The following is a 19,481-nucleotide window of genomic DNA, read 5'->3' on the forward strand; positions in this document are numbered from 1 at the left end:
ACACAAGTGCACACACACACACACACACACACACACACACACACACACACACACACACACACACACACACACACACACACACACATGACTGCATTGGTGCATATGTAATCAGATAATTCAATAGAATAGGTATTATAGCTCACATAGACTCCAACAAGCAGTTTCTTTTAATTTTTAAACACCATTTTAAGGACAATATTATTAGCCCCTTTAGGCTATTTTTTTTTCGATAGTCTACAAAACAAACCATTGCTATACAATAACTTGCCTAACTACCCTAACCTTCCTAGTTAACCTAATTAACCTAGATAAGCCTTTAAATGTCACTTTAAGCTGTATAGAAGTGTCTTGAAAAATAGTCAGATAGTATTTACTGTCATCATGGTAAAGATAAAATAAATCAGTTATTAGAGATGAGTTTTTAAAACTATGATGCTTAGAAATGTGTTGAAGAAATCTTCTCTCCGTAATATATATACACTGTTCACCCTAAAGTTTAACTGTAATGTAATAGCGTGCGTCATTTGTAAAGCTGCATAAAAATGATATTGTGAAAAGCACTATACAAATAAACTGGAATTTAATTGAATTTGTGTTATAATATATTTGTTTTTTATTTAAAAAAAATTATATTAATCCAAATTAAGAAAGAAATATAGCCTATGATAAATAAATAAATAAATAAATAAAAGACAAATAAGCAGTGTGAGATGTGCAGGACATCTTGAAGGTCCACATGTCATTTGGAGTGTTTTTGACAGGTGTCAGTTTTCGGCTGATGCTGATGCTGCAGATATATTGGCGCGGGCGGAGGCGATGCCGTGACGTCACGACGGACGGGAGGAGGAGAGATGATGCGAGGACAGGGGGAGACCGGAGGAGCAGCACGATAAAAGCTGAGAAATGACTGCGCCAGAAAGGACGAAAAAAGATGAAACGTTAAACAGCAGCGTCAACGCTATGCGCCGTCCCGCCTGCTGCCTGCAAACCAGTAATGCATGAAGAGCATCCCGGATAAAGGTAACGTTATAGTATCTGTTTGCGTCCGCACGCCTCACAAAGAGCTTCTGTTCTATTTACATTTAAAGCAAGCGCTTTTAACGTGATTATCACACCACTGAAGTGTCATATAGCTGTGTGGTTAAACCGAAAACATGTTTGGCTCTCCAAGCACCCTCCTTCCTATTCATCCATAATTAAACATGTTTGTGAATCAAAGCTAGTGCGCGCGTTTTATTCATGGAGAAAAATCCTCATGTGGATAATCGTGAAATTGGAGCATTGTTGAGAAGTGTGCAGGAAGGAGTCTGCAGTTGTGCGTTTTGCTTTCTCAGCTATGGAGAGACCGAGCACATGTGCATTGCGCATCCCGGAGCTGCGCATTGGTTGCAGTGCGTCGTGTGCGCGCGCGAGGGAAGTGTCATATCATGACCTCCTTGAAGAAATGGCGCTTCATCGCGATACTTTTCTAATCATTTGATTAATAAAAGCTACACTGTGATGCTTCGCACCATTGCTTCATATAAGGGTGCTGTTTTGCTTTATTATCTCAATGTCACCATGACCTACACACTCAGTACAGTGGGAAAAAAATATTCACTGGATTTACTCAATTTCTTTTAAAGGAAAGTAGTTGCAAGTAATCTGTGGGCTGAATTTAAACAAATAAATTAAGTTGAACATTATTAAACTTGATTTGTCTATTTAAATTCAGCCCAAATAAATTGTTTGCAAGCACTTGTCTTAAAACAATGTAGTAAATCCAATGAATCATTTTTTTCAGTGTAATAAAGGTTGTTTACTGGCATTGATGGGTTGTATAAAGAACCTGCAATATATTTCCAGGGTTTTTAATAGTATAAAAAATCCAGATGTTCTTCTAAAAATACTACTTACTGGAAAGGTTTTTGGGGAACCATGTTTTTGTCTTCTTCACCCTCTGGGACTTTTATTTTGTAAAGATAACTATGCAGTTCGCCATGATGATAACTATATTTACTTACTCCCAGAGCCATTTATATTAATGTTGATATTTAGACACACCATATTGGTGTTTTGTAACATCTAGTTTTTTATAAGGTGGGTTGTTAGCTCATTGCTCAACCCCCAATCATACACTACAGACAATTTAGCTTACTCAACTGACCTACAGCACGTGTTTGGACTGTGGGGGAAACCGGAGCACCCGGAGGGAACCCACACCAACACGGGGAGAACATGCAAACTCCACACAGAAATGCCAACTGGCCCAGCCGGGACTCGAACAAGAGTCCTGATTTATTATCATAAATCAACAACAACAAAAAAAATATTAATCTCAATTCTCAAGAGTATCTACACTCACCGGCCACTTTATTAGGTATAACATATACCTTGTAGGACCTGGTTGGACCTTGAAGTACTTTTCGCCTTCAGAACTGCCTTAATCCTTCGTGGCATAGATTCAACAAGGTACTGGAAATATTCCTCAGAGATTTTGGTTCATATTGTCGCAGCAGAAATGGAGACTCATCAGACCAGGCAGTGTTTCTCCAATCTTCTACAGTTCAATTTTGAAGAGCCTGTGCAAATTGTAGCCGCAGCTTCCTGTTCTTAGCTGACAGGAGTGGCACCAGGTGTGGTCTTCTGCTGCTGTAGCCCAAGGTGTAGTTCAAGGTTGGACATGTTGTGTGTTCAGAAATGCTCTTCTGCAGACCTCGGTTGTAACAAGTGGTTATTTTGAGTTACTGTTGCCTTTCTATTAGCTGGAACCAGTTTGGCCATTCTCCTCTGACCTCTGTAAACCCTAGAGATGGTTGTGCATGAAATTGGCAGTAGATCAGCAGTTTCTGAAATACTCAGACCAGCCCGTCTGGCACCAACAACCATGCTACGTTCAATGTCACTTAAATCACCTTTCTTCCCTATTCTGATGCTCAGTTTGAACTGCAGAAGATCGTCTTGACCAAGTCTACATGACTAAATGCATTGAGTTGCTGCCATGTGATTGGCTGATTAGAAATTTGCGTTAACAAGCAGTTAGACAGGTGTACCTAATAAAGTGGACAGTGAGTATATGCTTTGATATACTTTAAAATATATATATGTTTGCTGTTTGTCCAAATATTTTTTAATGTGCTGAATCAACACAATTTTTGAGTGTTTTTTAGCACAACTTAGTTGTTTTATGTTCAATCAACTTATATTTGTAAAAAAAAAACTAATAAGTTAACCTAATTCTTTCATGTTGTCTTAACACAAATCGATTGTGTGGAATCCAGCATTGTTATAGTGTAGATTACTTTTTAATTATTTGTATAATTATTTTGTGTGATTTTCAGTGTGATCAAAATGTCATCTCCTGGAATGGGGACCCCAAGCGACCCCCTGCTGTCCAGTCCTGTAGGGGGGAAGTTCGGGTCCGCTCAGGATGCCACTTGGAGACCCACTTTATCCAAAACCTCCAGTTTCCCAACATCCACCACACGGCACCTCAGTCACAGAGCCAACAACTTCCAGAGGCACCCGAAGCGCCGGAAACTGATCCGACCGTCCCCTCCGCCTCCCCCAAACACACCGTGTCCCCTGGAGCAGCTGGACCTGAGTGAACTCCCCCCGAGACGCACTTTTCCAGAGCTCCTCTTCAACGGCTGCATTCTGTTCGGGATCGAGTTCAGCTACGCGATGGAGACGGCGTATGTCACACCGGTGTTACTTCAGATGGGCCTGCCGGACCAGTTCTACAGCCTCGTGTGGTTTATCAGTCCCATTTTAGGTATGTTAAATATTACAAAATGCAAAATTCTATTTAATAAGGAGTTTAAACACAGTTGTGTGGCAAAAATCTGTATATATAATCAACTTCTAATAGTAACAATGTATTAATAAATTTTTTTATGATCACACTTGATAGAAACAGTTTGCATAAACACTTTGACGTTCTCCCTTTGTACGTGTCATCAAGGGGGAAAGCCCGCCCACTAGTGACCATCTCTCCCTCATTAGCATACAAAGTTAGTCATGTTTTTGAATCTGCCACTATGCTGACACATTTGTAGCTCCACCCCCTTTGAAAAGAGCACAATCTCATTTGAATTTAAAGTAACAGTCACCAAAATAAGAGACTTATTTTAGATCTTGTAAAAGGGGGAATAATAGGTCAATTTTAAAGGATTAATTAGAACAAAATTATTTGGCCTCCTATCAAATTTTCGTTCTTTTTCAAATATTTAGCTGTTTTTCAAACTTAGTTTGAATAACTAATACCTAATAACTAATGTATTTTGTCTTTGCTATGATGACAGTACCCAAATTTATTACTAGTTAGTTTGCAAGATACTAGTATTCAGTATTTAAAGTACAGGCTTAAAGATATGTTAATTAGGCTAGGTTAATTAGGATTGTCCTTGCCTTATCATAAAAAAATCTTAAAGGGGCTAATAGTATTGTCCTTAACAGTTTTATTTTACATTTTTTGTTGATATAATGGTTTTATTACAGCCAAACTAAAATGAATAAAAATTTCTCTAGAAGAAAAATATAATAGTGTAACAATGTTCCACATGCAGCATTACTTAGTAAATAGTCCAAAAAACAGGCAAGGATCGGGGCAGGCAGAAAACAATCTAAAAACAGTTTGTGAATCAAAAACCAGACACACAGAATATTACTGAGTGAAGTGCATGTCTCTGTGGTGCTCAAATAGTCCAAGTAATCAGTAAGGATGATCTGCAGCTGTGTGTGTGAAATCCAAAGGGTGATCCAGAACTGGTGTGTGAGTGCCGTGCATTATGGGATTTGTAGTTCTCCAGTGATCCGCTACTGTTAGCTCGCTGGTGATCATAACAAATAGCTTTTTTATTGCATTTTTAATTTATTGAATCCAACATTTAATATAATAGCTATATTTATTGCCAACATTAAATATTATTTGTTATAATTATAACATTGTGATCAAAATTATGCTTAAAATTTTTAAATATATATATTTTCAGGCTATTGTTTAATTTTATTTACTTTTATTTTATTTTCAGTATTTTTCCCTCCAGTAAATAGACTATTTATTTGTCCTTTCTAATTTCCATTTACTGTATAAATTGTAGTTTCAGTGTAATATAATTTTAAATTGCAATTCATATATTTAACTTGCAATTTCAATTTCTTCTTCTTGTAATATTCTAATAATTTATCATATAACTTAGCTAGTCAATTTTAGTTTTCTCTCCTTTGCTTATGATTTTCAGGATTCCTCCTTCAGCCGATTCTCGGGGCCTGGAGTGACCGGTGTACATCTCGCTTTGGCCGTAGGAGACCTTTTATTTTTGCCCTGGCCATTGGTAAGCAGCACTAAACACACTCATTAGCATCTGTTTCTCTCTTCACTGTTCAGTATGACTCATTTTTATTTTGTACTGATTTATAAAATGTATCTACATCACTCGCTAAACTGGCAATCTAAAGGGCCGTTTACCCCAAGGCCTATAATTGTAAAGATAACGATAAAGACGTTGTCCTAAAAATAGTTTTGAATGTAAAACAAAAGCAGAGTTCAAACCACAGCTATAATGATAAACACTCACCGGCCACTTTATTAGGTACACTTTTCTTATTAGGAACAATTTCTGCTTTGACATACAGATGGTAGGGTCAGAATTTGGCATCAACAACATGAAAGCATGAATCCATCCTGCCTTGTATCAACAGTATCCTGTCTTGTATCTACGGTTCAGGCTGGTGGTGATGGTGTAATGGTGTTGGGGATATTTTCTTGGCACACTTTGGGCTCATTAGTACCAATTGAGCATGGTGTCAACGCCACAGCCTACCTGAGTATTGTTGCAGACCATGTCCATCCCTTTATAACCACAGTGTACTCATCTTCTGATGGCTACTTCCAGTTGGATTACGCGCCATGTCATAAAGCGTGAATCATCTCAGACTGGTTTCTTGAACATGACAATGTGTTCACAACAGAGACCTGCAGAATTCTCAATGATGGTAATAGTCAATGTTGTTTAGGCAAAATGTGTCATTTTGAGTAGAAAATGAAGTTACCACACCTAAGAGCAAAAGAAATGATAAAACCAACACAGGCTCATTCTGAAAATGTAGATATGAATTTCAGGAGATCGCGAATTATGAAGCTTTACTGTAGCAGTAGGTCACAACTTACATTAGCGGACTTGAGAGAGAGAAGTTGACCCTGACGATGAGGTTCGAGTCTGGCAAGAACGGTTCCAAAAATCGGCTAAGACAAAAACAGAAGCCAACAAATAAAATGAACAAGTAAATAACAGAGTGAAAATGTGGTAAAATCTGAAAACATGGTGAAACGTTTATGAGGGCTTTTCTTTTTATGGACTGCTTTTGAAAACACTGTCGGTTGGGTTTAGGGAAGGTGGTGAGTGGGTCAGTCGATATGTTAGTCAGACGGTCAGTCGTTCGGTCAGTCAGTCAGTCGACAACGGCCTCTGGTGGATTTACGTGAGAACAGCAGGCGCAAATAGCACTTGCAAGAGAAATTTGCGATCTGATAAAGCGTACACAGCGGCCTCTGGTAGATTTATGAAAACAAAAACTGCAAAAAAACACACCTCCTGGAACGCATTTTGCACTCTCCAGAAATATATGTAGGGGTACGCTTTCAGAATGAGCCTTGGTCAAATAAAACAGAGTAAATGCAATAGAAAAATGCCAAATCTCACAGTGCATGATGGGAACAACTTACTTTGCTTTCTGATATTGGTGTACTTAATAATCATACTGTGGTATTTCCTAAAAGAATAACTGTAAACATTAACAATTCCAAGTAAAATATACCTACAACTTACTACTTACAACAAGGTTTAAGTTCTACAAACTTGCATTTATTACAGTGTTTATTCATCTTTGTTAATGTTGGTTCATGAAAATAAAGTTGTTCATTGATCGTCCTTGTTAACAGAACAATATTTAATGTTTGAACTTGTGTCGAAACTTGTGTTTTTGTCGAAATGTGTCTCTTAAAAAGGAACAATAATAATGATAATAAAGGGCTAATAATTCTGACTTCAACTATATGTGATAGCGGGAATGGGCCTTTATTCTTAGTATATGTTGTGTGTGTGTGTGTGTGTGTGTATGTGTGTGTTTGCAGGGGCTCTGCTGGGTCTAACACTGGTGTTGAATGGAAGAGACATTGGATCTGCGCTGGCTGACACCACTCTGGATCATAAGTGGGGGATCGTGCTGACGGTGTGCGGTGTGGTGCTGATGGACTTCAGTGCAGACTCAGCCGACAACCCCAGCCATGCCTACATGATGGATGTGTGCAGCCCAGAGGACCAGGACCGAGGCCTAAATATACACGCGCTACTGGCAGGTTCGAGTGACACTTCGAGATTAATTCTGGTTAATTATTCATTTCTAGGATATTTTTCAAGATGTCAAGCCATGGATTTTTTTTCTCTCTCTCGTAATTCTCATATACATCCAGTACTTTTAGCAAATTAGCTGTCATTTTCTGTCTTTATTTAAGCTTTAAACATTAAATTTATTATCTGCATTTGTCATTTTTATTTATCAAAGGTGTGTACATTTTGTGCGTTGAACATTTTTTGGGTTTTGACTTTTTAATTCCTAGTAAAAGTGTACTGCAAATCCCTGTTTTTATTTATTTTTTCATATAAATAAGCTTTTTCATAATTAATGAATTGTGGTTATAATTTCACTATAAGATATCTATACATTCATTCATTCATTTTCCTTTGGCTTAGTGCCTTATTTATCAGGGGTGACCACTGAATGAACCGCCAACTTATCCAGCATATGTTTTACACAGCAGATGCCCTTCCAGCTGCAACCCAGTACTGGGAAACTTCCATACACACTCATTCACACACACATTATAGACTACGGCCAATTTAGTTTAAAGCGCGTCCTTGGTTTTATCCATATTTCTTTGCACGTTAAACACACACATGGCCAGAGCAAGCTGAACTGGCGCTCTAGGCAAATAATAGGAAATAAATCAAAAAGAAAGAGTCCGATTTGTGAATGAACGTAAAGACAGTGAGGAAGAGGGTAGGTGTAGTGGATTAAAGAGAGGACTGTGGGGTTCACTTACTATTCTGACCTAGGTCGCCTCTATGGACACGCCGGCCCTGAACACACGTCGGCCACAACAGGAAATAAAAAAAAAAGCTGCTACTGCGCTATTTGCGTTATATATTTTTTTACGCGTTAAATATTTCAAATTAATCACGTGCAATAACACACTATTTTTGACAGCCCTAATATAAAATCTAATAATATTTAAATCTATTTTATTTTAATATTTATATATAAATAGTCTGCTTGCAAAAACAGATTTTATTTTTTTTGTAATTTTCAGATATTAAATGGAGAATTTCAGAAAACAAATATAAAAATACAACAACTACAAAAAAGTTTATCTATGCAAAGGTTATGTATGCAAATGAACTCTTCATATGCACACATTACCTTTTATTTATAGTTTATAGCATTTCAACTTTAGCGTTTGGTGGCACGGTGGCTCAGTGGATGACACCAGGGCTTTACATTAACTTTTTTAATCACCGGCCACTGTGCCTAGTAGTTTTCCAATGTTACTAGCCACTCTGCATTTTCACTAGCCATAATTTTGTTGTTGGTAAAATATATTTTGTATGCATAAATTTGACGTTGACATGCTAAAATTACTTACATTTTGTGTTATGTCCACATGCGTCCTCATTCATTTCACTTTTTGTGTGTCGAGTATGAGTTTGCTCAATGAGCTTGAGCAAATGGGTCATGGTTTCATAGTGTTAAATTGCAATTAGTTTTTATTTCACATGACTTTTTTAGCGCTCAAAATTAACGATGTACCAGATTGATCTCTATAACCACACGAAACAATAACTATTTCTTAGCCACAAATTTTTAATATGTCAAAACAAGCAAAATATAGCTGTATACTATACTTTTTATTTAACAAAACATTTCTTAAAAAAGAAAGAAAAGCAATTGACTTTTAAAAAAACTATTAACATGTATCAAAAATATGCACAGTAATCTGTCGTGGCTAAAGAGCTCTCCGATCACCAGTTAACTGCACAAAAATGGAGAGTTCATCTAACATAAAGCAATATTATAAAAAAAGATAATAATAATTAAACCATTTTAACAAAAATAAAAGCAAATAAAACCGTAAGCAAATGAAAGCAGGTGAAACATACCGTATGTGATAATGAAAGAATGATCACATGCTCACGGTACTTTTGGCCATTTAATAATCTGTTCAAAGTGAAAGCAACAGGTGCTGCTTAAAAAAAAAGACACATTTTGAGCTCTTAAAAGCATCAGGACTGTGAATGCATGTTCATCACTTTTTGTCTAGTTTATTTGAAAGAGAACCGATGACAGTTGCATTTCCAGAACCTGTTCCAGACACGGTTGCTTCACGATTCGGGAGCGCGCACGCGTTAAGCAGTCGCGCGCACACATTTTGAGCAGTGTGTTACGCGAGTGATCATCATCTTCTCATTCGGTATTCATTTTCTTCTGCTCGCGTGATCACAATTATTTTACTTCTCGATTCTAAGATCACATTTGCACGCATATTGGGCCATCCTTATAGTGTCGAACCCTGCTTTTAGGAAAACTACGATTTAAAAATGATTTTCAACCAGCCGAAGTGGCTAGTGGAGGTGTCTGTCTAACCCGCCAAAGCTAAAATCAACCCGCATTTGGCGGGTTGGCGGGTGTTAATGTAAAGCCCTGGATAACACTGTCACCTCACAGCAAAAAGGTCACTAGTTTGAATCCCGGCTGGGTCAGTTGGTGTAACCCCCACTGATCCTTCATCACCTAGGATCGAGCTGGCGAACTTCGGCATGGGAGTCGGTTGCTCTACCAAGGAGGCTTAAGATCATGACCTCTAGTGACTGTCGCTAGTGCACCTTTTGAGGTCAGAGGAGTGAAGTTTACCTGCACAGCACTTCACTAGCTGACCTCCATTACATTGGCATTTCTGTGTGGAGTTTGCATGTTCTCCCCATGCTGGTGTGGATTTCCTCCTGGTGCTTCGGTTTCCCACACAAGTCCAAAGACATGCGCTGAACTGGATAAACTAAATTGGACATAGTGTATGCGTGTGTGTGAGAGTGTATGGGTGTTTTCAAGTTCTGGGCTACGGCTGGAAGGGCATCCACTGTGTATAGTTGGCAGTTAAGTCCGCTGTGGAAACCATTGAGAAGTAAGGGACTAAGCCAAAGGAAATTGAATGAATAAATGAATGAACTTTCATATCAGGAATGTTTTTTAAATGACATTTAATAGTTTGCCATGACTGAACTCCATACTTCTGCATCTCTCATGTATAACTCAGGTCTCGGTGGAGGCTTCGGCTACATAGTGGGTGGCATCAACTGGGACAAAACTGAGTTCGGAAGGACAATGGGCGGTCAGCTCCGCGTCATATACCTGTTCACCAGCATCACCCTGGCCGCCGCCACAGCCATGACCCTCACTAGTATCCCAGAGCGGCCTTTACCCCAATCCCAACCTCAAACCAGAAACACTCGAAACCTAAAGAGCCCCAATCTCCCTCTACCTCCATCCCCGCCACCGCCTCCTGGAGCTGCTGCAGATCAGGATGAAGAGGATGAAGAAGAAGCTTTATATAACAGCCAGTTCTCCAATTGCCGCAACCCTGATCTTTTCGGCCGCTCCAGCAGTGCAAACGCACGTTTATACGCAGGCCTCACCAGCCCAATCTCCCCTCTCAGTCCTTTGACTCCCAAATACGGCAGCTTTATAAGTCGAGATAACTCTCTCACGGGCATTAATGAGTTCGCATCGTCTTTAGGCACCTCCTATATAGACAGAGTATTAATTGAATGTTACACCGGACAGCAGACGCCGCAGCCAATGGAATGCGAGGCTGTTGCTGTGGCTCCGCCTCTTCCACCAGGAGACACGCCCCCTCCTCATGGACAAAGTGAAACGCTTGAAGTTCCACAGCAGATGAAGGTTTCACAGCCGAATGGAGAGCTGGCGACTGATGCGTTGCAGGCCGATGAGCAAAAACAAGCCATTGAGCCTGACGAGCAGCAGAATGAAGCTGCGGCAGGCTCTCAGAGAGGCAGTAGCTCAGGGATACTGAAGAGGCCACAGAGTCTGGCCTTAATGGAGGATCCGCTGATTGCTCCGAGCGCTGGATTGGATAACGGTCGTAGACGCACTGTTACTTTCAGTCAACAGGTCTGTACATTTACATTGAATCATTTGCCAAAATCTTTTATCCAAGTGATGAGAAATGATCAATGCAACAATAGAACAAACATGTGGATAATATGAAAAGTTTTAGTAAGTGTGCAATTTAAATTTGTGCTGTCAAAAGATTTATCGCGATTAATTGCATTCAAAATAAAAGTTTGTATTTACACAATACGCATACACACACACATACACTACCTGATACAAGTGTTGTTGCTTGCTTATCCAAGTTTTAAGAACAACAAATAATAACTTGACTTCTAGTTGATCAGTTGGTTTTAGAAGTGGCTTATATGAAAGGCAAAGGCCTCTAGATTACGCTTATTTTACCAAAATATAATATGATCTTGCCTTGATTTTTTATGATTTAATTAGGACAGTAAGGTCTGACTCTGCTTGAACAAAAGTCTCGTCACTGAACAGAAATAATGTCCAGTATAGAATATAAAGTCCTGCTGCAGTGGAGACAGAATGAATATTGTGTCTGACTCCATCATGAGCTTGGACGACTGCATCCATACATCTCTGCACTGACTCAAATCACTTATTAATAAAGTCATCTGGAATGGCTAAGAAAGTGTTCTTGCAGGACTCCCAGAGTTCATGATTCTTTTGGTTCATCTTCAATACCACCTCCTCCATCTTACTCAATAATGTTCATACCTGGTGACTGGGCTGGCCAATCCTGGAGCACCTTGACCTTCTTTGCTTTCAGGAGCTTTGATGTGGAGGCTGAAGTATGAGAAGGAGCGCTATCCTGCTGGAGAATTGTCCCTCTCCTGTGGTTTGTGATGTAATGGGCAGCACAAATGTCTTGATACCTCAGGCTGTTGATGTTGATCATCCACTCTGCAGATCTCTCGCACCCCCCCATACTGAATGTAACCCCAAACCATGATTTTTTTCATTACCAAACTTACTCATTACTGGAACCTTCATTACCATGCAGGTTCCAGTAGGTCTTCTGCAGTATTTGTGATGATTGTAATGCAGTTCAACTGATGATTCATTCTGACTTTCTGACTCTTTTCCAAATGATCTAGAAGTTATTATTTGTTGCTCTTACAACTGGGATTAACAACAAAACTTTTGTCAGGTAGTGTATATATATATACAGTGGAAGTTGGAATTATTAGCCCCCCTGTTTATTTTTCCCCCAGTTTCTGTTTAACAAACAGGATTTTTTTCTACACATTTCTAATCATAATAGTTTTAATAACTCAACTCTAATAACTGATTATTTTATCTTTGTCATGATGACAGTAAATAATATGTGACTAGATATTTTTCAAGACACTTCTATACAGCTTAAAGTGACATTTAAAGGCTTAACTAGGTTAATTAGGTTAACTAGGCAGGTTAGGTTAATTAGGCAAGTTATTGTATATCGATGGTTTGTTCTGTAGACTATCAGAAAAAACAAAATATTGCTTAAGAGGCTAATAATTTTGACCTTAAAATGGTTTTAAAACAATTAAAAACAGCTTTTTTTTTTTAGCCGAAATAAAAAAAAATAACACTTTCTACAGAAGAAACAATATTATAGGAAATACTGTGAAAATTCCCTTGCTCTGTTAAACATCATTCGGGAAATAATTGGAAAAGTTGACTAATTTTGACTTCAACATTTTTGTATGTATGTATATACTTGGGTTAATGTGTATATATATATCAAATACCATATTTAGCACACATTATATAAAAACAATTGTTATTGTATGGATGTTTTACACTTGCATTTTAAATAAACAGTACACATATATCATTTATGTAAATACAAACTTTTATTTTGAAGGTTATGAACTAGAGATTCTTTTTATAAGAAAAGAAAATGGGTTAGAAAGTAAAACAAGATTTTTAAATTAAACAAACAATGTAAAACAGAACAAAGATTAAGTGTTAGAAGACCAGACAATTATGAAGAAAGACTAACGACTCATTCATGAAGACAATTCATACAAAAAAAAAAGAAAAATGTATTTGTGAATTTCTGACACTTTTTTGTAATTCTAGTCGAAATATCTGAAAATTCTGAAATCAATAAGCATTTCAAAGAAGCTAAAATATGGTCTTGTTTTCAGAAATAATGTTAAAATTTTTTTTTTTTTACTAAACCAAGTGAAATAATTCACCAATAGAATAAGCAAATTAATGTTGTTTTTGCTTTGAAATAAGATTATTTTGGGGGAGACACAATGGCTCCGTGGTTAGCTGGGTCAGTTGGCATTTCTATGTGGAGATTGCATTTTCTCCCAGTGTTGGCGTGGGTTTCCTCCGGGTGCTCCGGTCTCCCCCACAGTCCAAACACATGCGCTATAGGTGAACTGAATAAACTAAATTGACCCTAGTGTATGAGTGTGAATGAGTGTGTATGGATGTTTCCCAGTACTGGGTTGCAGCTGGAAAGGTCATCCGCTGTGTGAAACATGTGCTGGATAAATTGGCGGTTAAGTCTGCTGTGGTGACCCCTGATAAATAGGAAAATAAGCCGAAGGAAAATGAATGAACAAATGAATAAGAGGATTTTGCTTACTCCATTTTGGTTGTTTTAGGGAATCTTTTTGACATTATTTCTGAAAACAAAAGAAAGTGTTTGTCTAGAAAATGCTTCATGATTTAAAAATGTTTAGATATTTGGACTAGAAGAAGACCAAAACAATAAGTCAGAAATGCATTTTCTATGTATGAATTGTGTTTAGTCTCTAAAACAGCATTTAGTCTAAAAAACTGCTTTTGTTGCAGTGTATAAGCAATCAAAATCAGCAAAATAATAAAAATAAAGAAATAAATCTGTTGATTTTTCTGCTTGGAATTGAGCTTGAGCATTTTGATCTGCTCCACAGGTGGCCAATATCCTGCTGAATGGCATGCGCTATGACAGTGACCTCAGTGGCAACCATGAAGCGGCAGATTCTCAGATGTCAATAAAGCTGCTCTGTACTGCCATCTACAGGATGCCTCCATGTTTACGAAGCCTGTGCACCAACCATTTCCTGGGTAATGCAGCCTTCAGATTTCATTTGCCATGTACAAAACAAAATGTCTGAGAGTTATATCTTATGTGCATATGAACAAACACGCAAACACACCAACACAAATATGCAGTTTAATTGTTTTAAAACGATTTTACATATATTATTTAATATTTCAACCATATTTTAATTACCCAATTTTTTTTAAGAATTTACTAAATAATACTAAGAAAACTGAAAGGAAGTATGAATAAAATAAAAGTTATATGTGAAAAACGGGCGTCACGGAGTGGTTAGCACTGTGGCCTCACAGCAAGAAGGTTGCTGATTCGAGTCCCGACTGTGAGTTGGCATTTTTGTGTGGAGTTTGCATGTTCTCTCCATGTTAGCATGGGTTTCCTCCGGGTGCTCCGGTTTACCCCACAGTCCAAACACATGCACTTTAGGTGAATTGAATAAACTAAAATGGCTGTAGTGCATGAGTGTGTGTAAGTGTGTATGGGTGTTTCCCTGTACTGGGTAGCAGCTGGAAGCGCTGTGTAAAACATAGGCTGGACATTCCGGTGAGGTGACCCCTGATAAATAAGGGACTAGGCCGAAGAAAATTGAATAAATAACTTAAATAACACATTTAGGACTTTAAGAAATTGGTTTCAATTAGATAAAGATGTGTCAAATGCAAATATTGAATACTATACTCTTAAAAACATATTCAAATTAAATAAAACGAACAAGGCACACAGATTATAAGACTCATCATGCAGCGTTGTGAATGATGATTGTGGGGTTTTGCTAATATATAAGTCCTAAAGTGTTTAAAGTGTCCAGAAATGTTATCTTCAGTCATGAACTCTGACTAAATCATGCTTGGCAGGTTGGTTATCGTTTGAGGGGATGCTGCTCTTCTACACTGACTTCATGGGGGAGGTGGTGTTTGGTGGAGACCCGAAGGCTCATCATGACTCAGAGGAGTACAAGCGCTACAATTCTGGCGTCAGCATGGGCTGCTGGGGCATGTGCATCTATGCATTTAGTGCTGCTTTTTATTCAGGTTAGTAAATCTGCAATGCATGCTGTACAATCTGACCACACATTGAAGGGACAGATCACCAAAAAATGAAAATTTAATCAGCTCAGTGGTTAGCATTGTCTCCTCACAGTATGAAGGTCGTTGGTTTGAGTCCCAGCTGGGTCAGTTGGCATGTCTGTGTGAGTTTGCATGTTCCTCCCATGTTGGTGTGGGTTTACTCGGGGTGCTCCGGTTTCCCTCACAGTCCGAACACATGCGCTATAGGTGAATTAAATGAACTGAATTTGCGGACGTGTATGAGTGTATGTGTGAATATGAGAGTGTTTCCTAGTTCTAGGTTGCAGCTGGAAGGGTATCCGCTGTGTAAACAACATATGCCGGAATAGTTGGCGGTTCATTCCGCTGTGGTGACGACTGATAAATTACGGACTAAGCTGAAAGAAAATGAATGCATGAATGTATTAACATTTCTATTCCTCTTGCAGCCATTCTGGAGAAGCTGGAGGAGCGTTTCTCCCTGCGTTCTCTGTATTTTTTCGCCTATCTGGCCTTTGGTCTGGGCACTGGACTGGCCACCCTCTCCACCAACCTGTACGTGGTGCTGTCTCTCTGCGTCACCTACGGCGTCCTCTTCTCCTCTCTCTGTACGCTGCCTTACTCTCTGCTCTGCGAATACTACCAGAGCCCACAGGTGAGAGGAATCATCCCCACAACAAGCAACAGAGAATAATTAAACGTAAAAAAAAAAACAATTGACTTACAGTCAAAGCTTGTGCACGTGCCCCAATATACTCATTAATAATCATTTAGGGTGCTTTCACACCTACGCTTTTGTTTCGGAACCCGTCTCGTTTGCCCAGTTAGCGCGGTTCGTTTGGCATATGTGAAACCGCAATCGCGATAGGATCCACACCAAATCAATCGCTCCGAGATCGCTTGAATGAGGTGGTCTCGGTTCGATTGAAATGAACTCTGGAGTGGTTCGATTGCAGTGAGAAAGCGATACGATCTGAGCGCGGTTATATCAAAGTGTTTTATGGATATGTAATAGGCATACGACTATATGAAGAGAGAATTATGAGTAGGGCGGGAAGTTTTGGGAGTCTTCCTAATGCCCGCAAACGAGTGATGATCTCCCGGTAATCGCGTGTCTCCCTCCCGGTCCTCAAATACGTTGCGCACCCTTCTCATCCCCGTTGCGCACACCTTGTCAAACACCACCAAACCACCACCTCTCCTGACAGCTGAGCGGGACGGAGCGGGATGATCTGACTCTTTGACCAATGTGAGGAGAGTTTACTCGCACGTGACTTGTTTTAGCTCTTTTGGTCCGATTAGAAACTTTGCAGTGTGAAAGCGAACCGCTCCAAGAGCAAAAAGCAACAATGTACCAATTTTAATCGCTGTTTCGGAACAACTGAATCGATTCTCAGATGTGAAAGCACCCTTAGAATCCTTGCACTATCCCTTAAATCAGTGTTTCTCAACCACATTTCTGCACGTTCCATGTCTCTGCATCCAAACACCTGATTTATATCATCAGCTCATTAGCAGAGACTGAAAGACCTGTAATGTGTGTGACAGACAAAAGGAGACATCCAAAACATGCAGTGCTGGTAGTCCTCCAGAAACATGGTTGAGAAACATTGACTTAGGAAATATTTGAAAAAGATTTAAAGGTTCACAGGAAATAATAATTCAACGGTATATGATAAGATGTTTTTTTTAGTACCATAGGCCTGTATTATTTTTTTATCCAGTTGTTATCAGGGATTATTAAACTGGAATACTTGATTCTGATTAGTTATTTGTAATTTTAAGGTATGTTATTCTGAGATAACAACCACTAAATAACACAGGCTCATCCTGGAACTTCTAATCACCTTGAACGGCAGTCAATACGTTCACATCAATATACTTATGGGGCATTCATATCAGCCCCAACTTACTTGAATGTTTCATAATATTCGTGGGTAATTAGTTGCATGAACATTTTGAGTTTACTTGATTCATTTGCGTGTCAAATTCTCTTTATTCGTTTGTGAAATTCACTTCACAATAGATGTGGATTCATAGCATGGGAGGGGTGTCTGTTTGCCTCTTGACTTCAGTTTCTATTTTCTATTATTAGCACAATTGCTAATGGATTTTATTGAGAGAGTAGCAGTTCTTTATGTTCTTTAAGAAGGCTGAAAAATATCGTAGATTAGTTCGGCGCTCTGTCTGGGTTCATTAGATCCTTCAGAGGTGCATCCAGCTCTGTGCGTACATAAACTCCTCCAGAAGCTGTGCCTGGATGACGGGCACTTTCAGCGGTGCTTCAGACTGAGTTGGTACCAGTTTAATGAGCCGTGTTGGCAGGAACGAGTTAAACACGCCAAATGCCCAAAAGGCTCAACCCAGCGCCATGTCACTTGCTCATTCATGCGAATATCGCCGCAGGATGTCTAATCGCGTCTCTGCATTGACTTAACATGTAAGTCACTTGCTGTTGACCCTTTATCCATGTCTGGTGTGAACGTACCATTGTGCTTGTCTGTCACATCGTGGTTTTTGATTGTTTGACGCCATCTTGTGATTGAATAATGCCCAGGTTACTGTATGCTCCATCAGTTCCACTCAGCTGTTAATCAACTCAAAATTAATAAACTATTGCAGCTCAGAACAGCACAGTTTTGTGTCTAATTTTTGTTTTGTGAGAAGTAGCTGTGTAATAAGCAGGATAAAGTACATCCAAGCGGTTGTTTTGGCAGAATAAAGCCCTTCAGTTTTATACAACAGTGCTCCACTTCGCGTCAGCCCGGCAGTAAACCTGTCGTGCTTTTATTTTTAGATAACAACCTTCTGGATGTACTTCATCCTAGGACCTAGGAATGTTCTGATTGATCAATCAGAATCAAGTATTCCAGAGAGCCGTGTAATAACGATGTCATGTTTGTCAGACCTCACTGATGTGCGACCACATGTTGTCCTGCAGTTCTGCGGCTCGTCGGAGGACGGCACCAGGCGTGGGATGGGGGTGGACATTTCCCTGCTCAGCTGCCAGTATTTCCTGGCGCAGATCCTGGTGTCGGTGGCGATGGGCCCTCTCACGTCGCTGGTGGGGGGGGCCCAGGGCGTGATGTACTTTTCAAGTCTGATGTCATTTGTGGGGTGCCTGTACTCCTCACTGTGTGTGGTGTACCATCTGCCACCACCCGAGGGTGAGCCTCCCCAGAGCGAGACGCAGCCACTGCTGGTGCACATTTAAATCCGCTCTCTCACAACACAACACACACACACACACACACACAGGGTCCAAAATTAACACTCTGCGAGCACCACAGCTTTTGACTTTCTTTAATGGATGCTATTTAACATTTCCTTGTTTCTCAGTAGCGGAAGGAGTAATAGTTGGGTAAACTTTAAGCGCAGTGAGTGGGAGACAACAACAAATATTATTTTCAATCCCATTTGCTGAAATAATGACAAAAAAACTCCATGATGGTGTTATCAAGACTTTCAGAAAAAGAAATAAAATTGTGTGAGACTGATAACGACAGACAGAAGAGAAAACCCCCATAGACACTGCATTAGATACACATAAGCAGTAATTCGTTATTGTAATTTGATGAAAATGTGGCATAATACATACAAAAATACATATAAATTTAACAAATCTAAATATTAAAAGCTTTCAAGACTTTAATCAGTTAAACTCTGCAGACCCGGTACTGGGTCCGTGACATCATCGACTTTCGCTTTAAGATTTAAAGGGCTAGCATTGCACCAGACCCCAGTAAGTAGTTTCGTTAGAAAGTGTAGAACCTATATTTTGGGCACATATGCATCACTTTGGTTTTTATCCTACTGTACAAAAGTTATTTACACTTAAATACACAGTATTTTGGATACTCCAGCTGGGTATTTTACATTGGTTTGTTTTCATATTTTTCATATGGTTCATATATGACACATGTACAAGTTATAGCTCAAATGAAAGCTCTTGCTGGTGCTCATACGGTTCTAGCATTACTTTTACTGAATTATATTCACATATCAAACAGTTGTCGAATGAATCGTGATGTTTCCATGGCGCAAAAGTGAAAGCAAGACATTTATGATCACTAAGCAGCCCCAGATAGCACAGACAGCTGTCATCTCTTACCTTATGCTGTGTGCTTCAGGGCCATTCTCCCCTTTTTTTGAGGTGATGTGCATAAGTAATCCTTTTATATGTCTGATGTGGTCCAAACACAGTG

At 39.2% G+C, this 19,481-nt stretch overlaps 1 protein-coding gene across 3 annotated transcripts in view; it reads left to right on the top strand.

The window, feature by feature from the left end:
* Positions 1-830: 830 nt before the first annotated feature.
* The window catches only part of slc45a1 (solute carrier family 45 member 1), a 25,958-nt gene continuing 7,307 nt past the window's right edge, over positions 831-19,481 (top strand). Inside the window, 9 exon segments of one of the 3 annotated variants that reach the window (NM_001374638.1) lie at positions 831-1,020; positions 3,321-3,754; positions 5,223-5,315; positions 7,115-7,339; positions 10,349-11,223; positions 14,082-14,235; positions 15,085-15,261; positions 15,726-15,931; positions 18,218-18,478. In NM_001374638.1, coding sequence (NP_001361567.1) covers positions 3,331-3,754; positions 5,223-5,315; positions 7,115-7,339; positions 10,349-11,223; positions 14,082-14,235; positions 15,085-15,261; positions 15,726-15,931; positions 18,218-18,478 — 2,415 coding nt within the window. In that variant the 5' untranslated portion in view covers positions 831-1,020; positions 3,321-3,330. 3 annotated transcript variants of the gene reach the window in all.

Source organism: Danio rerio, chromosome 11, assembly GCF_052040795.2.
Source record: "Danio rerio strain M-AB ecotype USA chromosome 11, GRCz13ab, whole genome shotgun sequence".
Lineage (NCBI taxonomy): Eukaryota > Metazoa > Chordata > Actinopteri > Cypriniformes > Danionidae > Danio > Danio rerio.